Consider the following 13,467-nt stretch of genomic DNA (forward strand, 5'->3'; position numbering starts at 1 on the left):
TGATAGGCTGTGGAAACCATGTGGCATAACCATGTGGAATAGACTATTTAAAAAAAAAAAAAAAAAAGAAAGATGAATAAATAAGCACATTCTCTAAACTTGAAATACTTTCCCACAATTTGTTTTATTTGTAAATTATTATTATTATTATTTAAAAAAAATGTTTGAAACAAAACAGATTCAAACCATTAGCTTAAAGACGGACATCCTTCCGAAGATTGTCCCTGACATAACAAAATGTTACTATGCAAAAAAAAAAAGGATTTTTAGCACGAATAGAATGTTTTTGATCATCATGAAAATGGCCCATATACTTTCTCTATCCTGTTATAATAATTAATTATCACATGAAAACCCTTGATTTCACCGATACTGGAAGCACAAGGGCTTGGATGGCCTACACCCAGTTTCAGGTGAGAAGCGACATGCGCTGCTCCTGTGGAGCAGATCATCTGATCGTGGATCAGGCTGCGGCGCTGGGTGGAGTGAGTGATGGGGGTGTGGGCGGGGCTTTGCGCTCTTCAATAACCCGAGTGCGTGAAGTAAAACTAGTCTCAAAACAAGACGTGCAACAAGTGACTTTGACCAACTGAGAGGAGATGGGGCTTTCGCTTTGTGTCACAGCTGTTTACAGAGCTTGATCAGCAAATAAACGCTTATTTTTTAGGATAAACGACAGAGAGCGGTAAGTGCTGATTTTGAGTTTTGTTTTTATGTATGAGTGTGTGAATCTTTGCTGTTCTAGAGGCATTTGAGCAACATGGTAGTGTGTAAAATAAAGTTGATTAAAATATTGAAATTAAAGTTTATAAACATTAATGAGCAGCCAAACAGGTAATGTTCTTGTATTTTATCCAAACTATATTAAACTGCACCTGCAGTGCTTGGAGCATCTGTTAGGATGATTGTTTGGTATTAATTACGCAAAATATTAATTAGTATGCAGAAAGCAATTCAACAAAAAATGGGTAAATAAATTAATAAAACGTTTGTCTCAACCATATGAATGTTTTAGATGCATAGAAATGCAACCCCAAAAATAAATACTTGCATTGTTATTCAATATGATTAGATTTACAGTGTAATGTAAAACAAAATGTAAATTAATTCACTTGCATTAAAAACATGAAATTAATCTGGTCAAACAGTATCCATTCTGTCTGCCTGATAAGTAAACGCAAAAGAAATTTCATTGTTAGGTGGCTGAGTATTCCGCTTATCCCTCCTGGCAGAGTTATGGTGTTTGCTCTGTCATCTAAAGAATGATTATCCATAAACCTCATTGTTGATCTTTGTTGTTGTTGTTGTTGATGCTCCGTAGCTATAGCCATGTTTTTGGTCTAGATCAGGGCCAAAGTTTGGGAGTTGGTAGCGAGAGTTAAACTTGACAAAATTTCACCAGAAAAACATTGTTTTGAGTTTCCCTGGAAGAGGAATGCAGGTGGAGGCCTTGCTGCAAGAGTTGGCCCAGCCTGAGTTAGCTTCCCTGTCAGAGCTACACATTTCCAGTGAGCACAATGAGAGGAAAGGAGCTACATTAACACCATTGAGTCCCTCTGCGCATAGTACATGTGATACAGGAGCTGAAAGAGGCTATTGTGTCATATCCTTTTTTCTGCAGCAGAGCTCTGTTCCTTGTGGATATGGGGGCTTGCTGCTTTTTAACTTGCCCTTATTGTTCTTTCTCATCCCCCTCTATGGAGCTGGAAAGTTTGAGACTCTTCTGCTCTCTTGAGTGTGCCGGACGATGAGAAGAACTTAACTTTTTGGCTTGTTTGTTTATGATAATGTGTTCGTTTAATGTTTTTGTAGTAGTTTTTTATTCTCAAGACTTTGTCTTCCAATCTTATGCTTTCAACCTGTAGTCTCTAGTGTCACCTTCATTCTTCATTGAACGGATTCTTTACTTGCCCATTGAAAATGAACCCATGCCGTCTTTGTTTTTTTCATTGTGAAGCCTTCAGGGATCTCACAGGTTTCATGCATCGTCATACACTTTGCATGCTTTGGTCATACCATTTGCTGTTTCAACAAAGACATCAACATGACTCATGCAATCTTTTGTTGTCTTTGAGGTGAAAGGATGTTATCAGTGGGGTCCAGAAGAAACTGATAATAGCCTGTTGCCTGGTGTGATGCCTGTATTGGGGCGATATTTTTGCAGCTTTGTGTTTTGCCATTCCTGAGGCACAATACTGTTGCTCATTGCGTATGTCACTGAAATTCTTTAGACGTGATTGCACTGTCGAACATAGTATGAGTGCAACTGGGTGTTTTTGATTATTTGCAGTCAAAATTGGCAGCATTTTGAATACGTTGTACTCAAAGAACCAAATTATATGAAAACATCCTCACGGCTATACTTTGGTTTATTTCCATAAAAGATATGAGCTCTTGACAGACAATTTAGTCACCAGCTGTTTCGAGACAATTGAATACTAAATCTGACTTCCTCTGTTTTTTCCTCCGCTTATCTTTCTAACGCAGCCCCCATACTATACAGTGACATCATTTACTTTTTTTTTTTGCCAGTTTGTTTTAGTTGAGATGTAATCTACATTGCGCTTTCTGTTAGCTTTAGTCAGCAATGTCAGTGTGATTGAGATGATAAAGTCTGAAACCGGGCTGAAAGTTACTTAATTTTCTGCATGCTCTTATGAAGTTAGCGAAGTCATTATTGTACTGTTTGAAATGGCATCAGATATTGTAAGTCGTCATCTAACTCAAGTTCCTTGGAATAACTACAAAGACTGTTGCATGTGCCTGTGTCAATGTATGTCTCAGAATAAATTCCAAACCCAGAGCAATTAATATGTTTAAAAGGCTTGAAAGGTCCTGTTTTGTCCAAACAACCTTTGTTTGTGGTGGAGGATCATGCTAAAATCTTTACTTTGACTTTGGATTTTTGCACATTTATCTTATTTTAAGTCTTAAAAAGATAAACTATATGGCATAAACAAATGCTGTCAGACAGTCTCATTGTGGTCTTTTAAAATTGCAAAGATAGCGTAAGCATCACAAACTACTTATGTAATAATGAGATTATGGCTTTGTTTGCAGAGGTGAGCCGCTCCACAGAGAGGGATTTGGTTGTTTCTCTCAGCATTCCTGATGGAGTCTTATAGAGTTAGCGGCATGCCAAACACTGGACTATCACAAGGCTATACTCAGCCTTCCCGCACAAGAGGCCAGACCAATGGTACTTATGGCCTCAGTATCAGAGTTCAAGGAATAGATGGACACCCCTATGTGGTCCTCAATAACCAAGATAGAGGTCCGAACCCCTATGCAGTTCCACAAAACAATAATGGATATATGGATTCTGAGAGCCCGTTCAATTATGATGAATATGATTTCAAAGGAAGCCAGAAGAATCTTTCTGAAGACCCATATATGGATTTTATGTCTCCAAAGCTCCATGGAGGTCCTCACAATGGGACTTCCGATCCTAAGAAGCAGTCCAGTCTGTTAAACTTCCAAAAGCATCCAGAGATTCTCAAGCCATATGATCCTGAGAGCAATACTCTCGATAGCTTTCGAAGTCTGCCTTCAGTTGAGTATCAAAATCCCTACCCAGTATCCCTACCCAGAGCCAACTCCCCAATTGTAAGCCAAGCCAGATCCTCCAGCCAGGTTCCAGAAGCATCTTTACCAGATGACAAGGGACACGCCCAACCTCAACTTCGTCCTCAGACACTCCCATTTAATGTCCAACCTCAAACTGGCTCAGCCAAGGACCATGTTCTGTCACAGCCTCAGGTCAAACCCCCTGTTCAAAAACAATCTCAGGTTAAGCCACCATTTAAGACTCCAGTGCCCTACCAGACTCCGTCTCAGTCTTCACAACGCCTTCCAGTTCCTCAGCCATCTACAATAGCCAGCAACCCCAATGACCAAACTAAGGCCTCTTCTAGACCTTCCAGCTCAGTAAGTAGCACAAACTCCAGTTTGGAACGAAGTCGACGTGAACCGGACGTGTTGCCCTTACGCCGTGTTGACTCCAGTGGCCCAGTGCTGCAGTCTTCCTCCTCCCGAAACTCCTCTCTGGGCTCCACCACACCAACCAAGGAAGACCAGTTGGACCAGCTTTATGCAGAGACTATCAACCGTCATGAGAACCGGCGCTACATCCCATTTCTGCCTGGCACGGGGCGTGACATTGATACTGATTCAATTCCAGGTGTGGATGAGCTTATCAAGAAGTTTGACAGCAAAGAGACTCAACAACGCAGGGGTCGGTCAGGGCGGAGGAATCGACTTAACCCAGAAGACCGCAAGCGTTCCCGTAGTGTTGATAGCGCTTTGCCATTTGGTCTTGGGGGTGACTCTGACTACTTGGATGAAGTTAGTCGGAATCGAGGCAGGTCTACAGAGCATCTCCTTCGCCCATCACTGCTCCTGCAGAAGGCTGCTGGAGTGAAGACTTCCCCCATGTCGCCAACTTCCACTGTCAGACCCAGGATTAACCTAAGAAACACAACACAAGTTAAAAGTGCTCCAGGCTCTCCGCAGGGCACAGTCTCCAACTCTTCAGCTGCTATTTTAGGGTACAACAATCCCCAGAGTCGTCCCTCTGTAGCACCTGTAGAGAATAAAAATGAAGAGGCCAAACCATCACAAAGTATGAAGTGCCTGTCAAGTGTGAAAATTGGATCAATTTCTCGTCCCGCTGTCAATGGTAAAACATCAAGCACTGAAGTGGATGCTCAGGTAAGAACGCATAGTCTTCCTCTTTGCTATTTTGATACATTCCCACCATTATGGGGTGACCAGTAATTTGAGATGTATTTTTTTCCCCTTTTTTATATTTTGCCCAGGTGACACCTGATCTTCTGAAAGGTCAAGAAGAGCTTTCACAACAAACAAATGAAGAGACTGCCAAGCAGATATTATTCAGTTACCTCAAAGATGGGTGGGTGCACTTTCCAAATTATTTTATATGAATTTGCTAATTTGCTATCAACAAATGTCAAAAACATTAACTAAAAATATTTATTAATTGCTCAATGACAAATGAGAGTCCATGATAAGGACAATCTACAATATAATGCATCTACCATTTATTTTAAAGACATTTTAATGATTGAAGATTTAATGGACACATATTTAGAAGAACTTTCAAAAACATTTCTTGTTTTTTTGTTTTTTTATAAGTGGGAAAAAAGTGTGTATATACTGTATATATAATATGCATTTATCATAAAAATCCTAAATATATTGTATTGACATTTTATTGGAGTATTGATTTATCTTATTCTTATTGGTCTTAACAAACAGTCAAGAAGGTGTGCAGGGCTCCTCTCTACTATATCAGTTCTACTATTTGTTTCTGCTATGTTCATGCTGGTTTCACCAGACAATATTAATCTGACACACTAAAGTTTCTAATAAATGAAAACAGTGACAGTTGTGTCCTTAATGGTTTAGGGTTGTTTCCTACTCAATATTGTTCACTCTTATTTCCTGAGAAGTGAGATTTTTTTCATGGAATTTAAGGTAGTTTCCACATAGTCTGACACATAATGATAACACTACAAGAATTTTAACTCCCCTACATTGATTTGTGTACAGTAGAATCATCCACTCACATCTCGCACTCCCACACCTTTATCTCACCCTTTCAAGGAAAAAAAACAGGTTCTTAACGTTCCCCTTCTAACATCTTACATCAAAATGGCAAGTAATTTAAAAAAAACAGCTTGATGTTCCAAACCGTGCTTTGCCTCACTGCCAACAACTCAAATCTGTTATTTTGCTCGGACTAAATTTCCACCCAAAACAGCACTGTTTCCTGCTCTCATCTAATCCTGCATGATCACTGCACCGCTTCAAACGCATGCTGTAGGTGCCCGACGGCCCAACCTGCTCTAGCGAATAGCAGAACTCGTGCCCTCCCTGAACTCCATATTCTTGATGTCAACAGTTCCGCCCTTTCTGCATTCCTTATGTGCTGCATGGAGGGAGGTAAACAGAGCGGATTATACACCAGTGTCTGTGAACCCTCTGAAGCCTTGCAGATGTAGGATCAGATATCTTCTGGTCAATGGCAACCTTTAGAAACCAGCCCTACACACTAAGGTAGTGGTTAGTTACCATTCTGAGGCGCATACCATAGATGCACCAGGGTCGTGGTAGTTGTAATGGAGCAAAAATACATTGTCAGCAGTGTTGTGACATGACACGTCTGTTTGCGACAGCAGCTTGCGTCATGAAACCGTTAATGACGGTCCGCTCTGTGGGAGGTGTGTATGTGTGTGTTTGAAGGAGAGGAGGTGCTGGTCTGTTAGTTTCTCCTCTCTCTCTGTGAAATCTAATGATACGCTTTAGTCTGCATATGCATGTCAGTAACCCAATGTTCTTTGCTGTTCCCTGATGCATCACTCGAGTGCCCGTGTCCCTGCTCAGACATGTGACTTGTTAAAAGAAGGCAGTAATTAGGGTGGGCAGGTCATGAGGTGACACATCAAAGCTTGAGTACTCTGTACTCTCCACGCAGGCAAAGAGCCAGGCTGATTTTTTCCCAGAAATATCAAGGATTATACTCTCTGATCCAGTCACTCTCACACACACACACACACACACACATTATCAACACACATTTTGGCTCAGAGAAAAGGACTCTCAAACCATCTGAATGAATTATGAGCACTTCTGTCATGTTTTGCAGGAGCAATGATAACGATGACACCACCAAGAGGAAGGTCAACCTGGTATTCGAAAAAATCCAGACCTTGAAGTCACGGGCTGCTGGGAACGTGCAAGGCGACAACAAAGTGAGCCGTTGTTGTGGCATTGTAATTGGGTTCAACAAACAGCTCTAAGACTGTGAGCCTCTTATAAGAGAGACTTAGTATATCTCTTGGAGAAAGTATAAAGGCTGACTGAGGTTATTTACTCAGCGAACAGCATAGTCATGGCTAATGTTTAAACCTATGCAAGCAAATTCAGACAAGAACCTAGTCTTTTTTTACTTAATTATGAACTTTTTTAACACTCACACCTACAAAATCATGAAATCTTGTATATGGAAAGACCAACTTCGAGTGAATGAGCATTATAAAGTCCCATCTTTGGAAATATTTCTGATTACAACAGAGATTTTTCTTGAGAAGCTGCTGTTTTTATTCAGCTTGCATCTGAATCTGTATTGAATCACTATTATATAGAGCTCAAAAGAGCTCTGTTGCTTATAAACCTTCCTCTTTCAGTCTCCAGACCTTGCAGCCCAGGCTAGAGCTCTTCAGGAGCAGAAAGCAGAACTGGAAAAAGAAATCGCTGATCTTAAGAAACAGCTTGAGGATGAAAGCAAGGTAACGGTGAAACCCCCCCCCCCCCCCCCCCCCCCCCCCCCTCTCTCTCTCTCTCTCTCTCTCTCTCTCTCTCTCTCTCTCTCTCTCTCTCCATTAACACCTTTGCTGCTTTAACTCATCAACTGTACCTTGGACCCCTGCTCTGTCTGTTTGGTCAGTCTGTTAGAAGCTTCCAAGTTGACGGAAAATCCCACTCCTATCACCCCTTAAGATCAATAATCAAATTAACCAATTACTGACTTATTATAAAGACTGGGCCTTAAATCCCAAAAAAGATGCCCAGTGTCTGAAACAGTCAATGATTTCCTTACTGTCATTTCTTATTATGTCTCTCCCTGCAGAAGCGCAGTATTCTGAGTGAGACTCAGCTAAAGGCGGGATCAGGAATGAAAGACTTGAGGAGAGAGCTGGACCAGAGTCAAGCCGAGTGCAGCAGACTGCGGGACAAGCTTAGTAAAACAGAGGCTGACCTGCGCACTACAGTGGACGAGTAAGATACTGTCCTGTGGAAAGAAAGACCCACAATAAATATGAAAAATAGAACACCTGTAATTGACAAATTCGGTTAAAAGCTCATATGTTAAACTTCTAGCCTGCACATTTTATTATATTTAAATCCATTCTGCAGAATTTGACCCCAAATTCAAAGCAGAACTTGCTGGTTAATGTCTGCCTGGCCCTGCTTATGCTTATGAGCGGTCTGTGTTCACTGTGAACTTTGGAGCAAAAGGAAAACTTGCAGGTGTTGGCCCTGATGTGAATCCTTCTTATGCTGTGAAAATCTACACTACCCTCAGATATGCAAGTTTCTGGGATTTCTCCATCCCGGCTCTGTCTAAGGTTGTCAAAATAAGTGTAAATTATCCTCTGTGACACCATGCTTTGAATTGGCAGGGGTTTATTTGGAAATGGGCTCAGCAGATTACCAGGCCTGTCTGCATTGGCTCTTGTTTCAGTTCGGAATACAGGTATTTGAGTGTATTTGTGTGTGTGTATATCAGACTCTACCAGGTGAAAATGGAGAAAGAGCAGTACCAGACTGAGATCCGAGACCTGCAGGACCAGCTCTCAGAGATGCACGATGAGCTGGATGGAGCCAAACAATCTCAAACAGACAGCACAGACAAAGAGGCCATGATGGAGGTATAGCATTAATACTTTTAATCAGCAAGCAGATATTAAATTGAACAAAAGTGACAGTAAAGACATTTATAATATTACACTATTTATAGTTCAAATAATTGCTGTTCTTTTGAATTTTCTATTCATCAGAGAATCCTTAAAAATGTATCTCGGTTTTCACTAAAATATTAAGCAGCATAACATGTTTTGAACATTGATAATAAGAAATCTTTCTTGAAATGACCAAATAATTATAATGATTTCTGAAGGATCATATTGCAGACTGGAGTAATGACTGCTTAAAATTTAGCTTTGCCATCACAGGAATAAAATATATTTAAATAGAAAACCAGTATTTAAAATTGTACTACTGTTTTAAAATATTGCTGGTTTTACTGTATTTTAAATCAAATAAATAACGGAAAATCATACTGATCCCAAACTTTTGAACAATAGTGTAACTTCTATAATATTTCATGGAAAGCTGTATATTTCCAATTCAAATTTTACTCATCAGTAATCTGTAGCATAACAGATCCAGCTTTGCATATTCAAAATAATTAAGACTTGAAACTTCTAACATTGTACTGTCCTTTTTAGGACTTCATGCAACTGAAGCTAGACCTCCAGGAGCTACTTCTAGCCAAAGAGGAGCAGGAGGAGCTGCTGAGGAGGCGTGAGAGGGAGCTGACCGCTCTCAAAGGAGCTCTGAAAGAGGAGGTGGCAACTCATGATCAGGAGGTGGATAAACTTAGGGAGCAGTATGAAAAGGAGATCCATAAGCTGCAAACGGCTATGGAAGAAGCCAAACAGGTGATTTTATTATCTGCCTTTAAGTTTTTAACCAAAACACCTTGCTAATAAATCAGCGACAGCAGAGGTTTGTGTGATGTTAGAAACCATGTAAACATTTCCTGATCCTATTCCCTCTCTATCTCCCTATCATTTCCTGTCACTAAAAGTGCCATGTAGCAAAGGAAATATGAGGTTTGAAGTATTTTTATGCAGATTTAGCATGCAAGCATAGATGTTTAGGCACGCACATGTACTATTTGTCAAATGATACAATCATTTCAACATAAATACTATGTCACAATATTAAAATTATGATTTACACTTTTTTGACTTGTTTTGTAAACCCTTTCACCTTCAGCCTTGTCATCACTTTTCATAAGAATTGAGTTCCTAGCAACTTCCAGTAGTTGACCATGATTGTTTTGTTCAGATGAGGGGAAAACGGATGACAGAATCCCCAAATTCTGAAGAGACTCGTACAGTAAGGGCAGTATTAAAATCATAGCGAGTTACAGAATAGAACAAACAGGAAGAGAAGGAGTGAAAGAGGTAGTCTTTGGACAAATGGGTGTCCATAGGTGGCTAGAACTGCTTTAGCCTGCTTCTTAGTTCACTTCCTTTCTGCAACAAATGAACGTCCTGTCCAGAGGAGGCCATTGTTGTCTCAATTTAGATGTATTTTAAAAGAGTAAACCGACAAAGTGCTTAATATTGGTCAGGTGCTACAGTAAACCTGGTGCGGAGCTCATTGTACTTATTTTCGAAATGGCTGCACTAACGGATGCTGGGAGAATAGTGGATGGTTTTGTCCTTGGACCTTAGAGAAGTGGACAAAGAGACAGATTATGGACATTGGCTTTCTGGATATTTTAGCGAGCAACCAAGCCATCGGGCTCAACGAGTATTACCGTGCGCCTCTTCTTTATGGTGTTAGTGTTGATAGGAAGGCCCCATGTGGAGGAACACTGAAGGGTGAAGCACTAAATGGAGTTTAGCGCTGCTTAATTGCAGTGGCAGGCCGTCACTAATCTAATGAGGCTGTGATGAGGTGGTTAGCTGGTCTTCCTCTCTCTTTCTTTGAAAATGAATGATGGGTTTGTTTCATATGCAAATAGCTGGGGGAATTGCACATGGCCAATAAGTGGGTCACCGTGCAGACAAGGGGTCTTACAGATGACACAATGGGGGGAGTTCTGTACAAAAAGGTTAGTTTGATTTTGTTTTCCTTTGTTTTTTTCCCATGAGGTATTCTCCAAAGTATGCATTAGTTTCGACTACTGATCCCAGGTTTCCCAGTACACCTTATGTGGATATTTCTACTAGGCTTTTGTTACCAGCAATGTAGAAATTGTAGGTGGTCAGTACAACTTGGTGTTTGTTTCTATCCGTTTGTATGGCCGAATATAAAGCTATTGCTCTGCCCTAATAGCAGGAGGGGAAACAGAAAGGAAATTGGGGGGGTCACAGTGTCCCCCTCTCAGCAAGAGATTCCTGATTCTCAATGGTTAGGCGCCCTTGTGAAGGGATTCTCTCCCTGCTCCAATAGCCTTCCCTGTTTTCTTATTCGTTACTGGATTCTTGTATAAAAACCAGACCCTTACTATTATGACTAAGATTAGTTATGGACCGTTATATCAGCCAATTTATTTCCATTTCGAGACCATTCCGATTGTCAAAATGTCCACTTGGTGGATTCAAAAAGTTTTACCTCTACCTCTGCCTCTGAATTGTGAATGGATAAGGGTTTTTGTTTTCAAAATGATTGTGATAAATGTGTGTTTATTAATAGTTTATAACTGATTTGTTGTCAATAAATTTATATTATATCTCCAAGTTTTTAATTAAATTTCCCATGAATTGTAGATATATAATCTTTTCATTAGCAATTGTATTGCTGGTTATTAAATATAAATTTGCATTGACCGAATTAAAAAATAAACAATCCTATGCATAATTTTATTTGATAAGTGTATCCAGTTAATGACTTGATTTTCGATTTTAAACACACATTATGTGTTTAAAGACTGCTGAATTGGTACCAAAACTAAGTAAAATTAAAGCAATTTGATTATATCATATGTTATATCATATCTTTTGAGATACAGTGGGTTGATATTACAGTAAGTTAATAATTTCTTCTTGAAACAAGTCCCTTTTGCTACTCAAACCTGTATTTGATCAAAAAAGTAAAATATATATAATATTGTGAAATATTATAACAAATTAATAGTTTTTAAAACATTTTCTATTTTAATATATTTTAACATGTCATTTATTCCTGTGATGGCAAAGATGAATTTTCAGCATTCATTACTCCAGCCTTCAGTGTCTTTAACATTTCTTCTTATTATCAACGTTAAAACAACGAAGCAGTTGTGCTGCTTAATAGTTTTGTATCAATGATACATTTTTTCAGGATTATTTGATTAATTGAAAGTTCAAAAGAACACCATTTAGTTAAAGTAGTTCCTTTAAAATTAAATACAAAAAAACTTTTACTGTCACTTTTGATCAATTTAATCTGTCCTTGCTGAATATTTTTGTTAAAGTGTAGTGTAAGTTATGAAGTTAAATGTCAAACAAGGTCACCGTTGTCTCTCGTCTACCCTACAGCCCCGAACAGTTCATATCAGTCAGTCACTACTGAAAATCCAAGATCTTGCATTGGGTGCTGGTATCAGGATGTGTAGCCTTTGGTGAATTTGAGTGAATCGGCATTGCTGTGCTGTATTTGTTTGTTTTGTGGGCTGTGGCTGATAGAGAGCGCTTAATGTCTCCTTGGGGCTGTTTGGGGGTCCGACGGTCTCACAGGATATGGTGTGTTTCCTCAGGTGATGATAGCAAACTGTTCCGGCCTGCTCTGTGGTGATTCAGCTGGATGCCTGAGTGGGAAGAAGAGAAGCGTAGGAAGAGATAGAGGGACAGTGGGATGTGCAACACTGGGGGAAAAAATAACAAAAACAGTGAAGAAAAGCCATATGAAATCAAATACAAGCTTCAAAGAGATTATGTGCATCTACATCTCACCCTTCGGCCTAATAGCAACAAGCTCAGTCGGCACCCTTGCAGTGTCTTGATGGACAGTGAAAATGATTGTAAGCGATTACTGTGACAGTTCATAGTCTACATATAAACAGCGGCCCTCATGCGTGACGCACACTTTGTGTGTAAGTAGGCCATGGCAGGGTCCTCAACTACAGGCTGAACTCACTCCAGCACTGGCCTGGATTCTTCTGCCATTGTTCTCACTGTCCCGCAGAGCCAAAGTCCCCTGCTGTCACATGAAGTGTAGAGTCCTGGAACCCTACAAACCCCCCACCATGAGCTCAGCAGAGGGGGTCTGACCCTCTGAGCTCCTGCCTTTTTATAAGATCAAACACAGAAGCACAAAGCTAAGGATTTAGCCCAGGCTCCGATTGAGTTCAAACTTCTTGGCAGTGGTTTTAAAGATGGAAGAGAGTGGAACATGTTAGCAGTTATATCTGTAATGTCCGTTGAAGGTAGTGGCATGCGTCTTTGTGTATAGAAAACAAGTGATGAGTCGCTTTAAGTTACAATCACACCCAGTCTCATGACACTATCTGTATGTCCGAAGTGTTTATAACGGCTGTTTTGAATTAGGCTTTTATTAGGGAGGTGGCTGGAAAAGTTATTTGCCCAACCTGATTCTCAGAGTCATAGTTACAAGGTGAAGGAGTTGTTTTATTTATTTACATAACAGTTGGGTTTGGAGTCTTTATTTTTTTTTAAATGTTTTTGAAGTCTCTTATGCTCACCAAGGTTGCATTTATCTATATAAAATTGAGCAAAACTGTAATATTGTGAAATATGAGTACAATTTAAAATAATTGTTTTCTATTTTAAAATATTTTAAATTTGTATTAAATTACATGTGTAATATTAAATTTACTGTCATCTGATCATTTTAACGCAGCTTTGCTAGAATGAATAATTGCTTAAAAAATCTACTGACACCAAACTTTTGGTAGCTTACAATAAAGCAATTGAACGTTAAATCATGTAAACATTATCTATGAAAAGTACATAGAAACTGGAGCAAAACAACTTAACCCCTGGTTACACCTGGTTTTAACAGTAGTCTTGTGGGATATTATCTGGATATGCCACATCCGCCATTGTTATGTGACCCATGACATCTGCCACTGTTTCCAACTTATCTCTATGATTTTGTGGGTAGTTTTGGCAGTAGAGAAGTAGGCATATTTAGACATGGGGCGAG

At 39.7% G+C, this 13,467-nt stretch overlaps 1 protein-coding gene across 1 annotated transcript in view; it reads left to right on the top strand.

The window, feature by feature from the left end:
• Positions 1-535: 535 nt before the first annotated feature.
• Positions 536-13,467, top strand: part of cgnl1 (cingulin-like 1) — a 28,219-nt gene continuing 15,287 nt past the window's right edge. Inside the window, exons 1-8 of the mRNA XM_079374812.1 lie at positions 536-685; positions 3,061-4,710; positions 4,818-4,912; positions 6,668-6,773; positions 7,209-7,310; positions 7,652-7,800; positions 8,312-8,453; positions 9,033-9,245. Of these exons, the coding sequence (XP_079230938.1) occupies positions 3,112-4,710; positions 4,818-4,912; positions 6,668-6,773; positions 7,209-7,310; positions 7,652-7,800; positions 8,312-8,453; positions 9,033-9,245 (2,406 nt within the window). The 5' untranslated portion in view covers positions 536-685; positions 3,061-3,111. The remainder of the gene's footprint in view (positions 686-3,060; positions 4,711-4,817; positions 4,913-6,667; positions 6,774-7,208; positions 7,311-7,651; positions 7,801-8,311; positions 8,454-9,032; positions 9,246-13,467) is intronic.

Source organism: Barbus barbus, assembly GCF_936440315.1.
Source record: "Barbus barbus genome assembly, chromosome: 2".
NCBI lineage: Eukaryota > Metazoa > Chordata > Actinopteri > Cypriniformes > Cyprinidae > Barbus > Barbus barbus.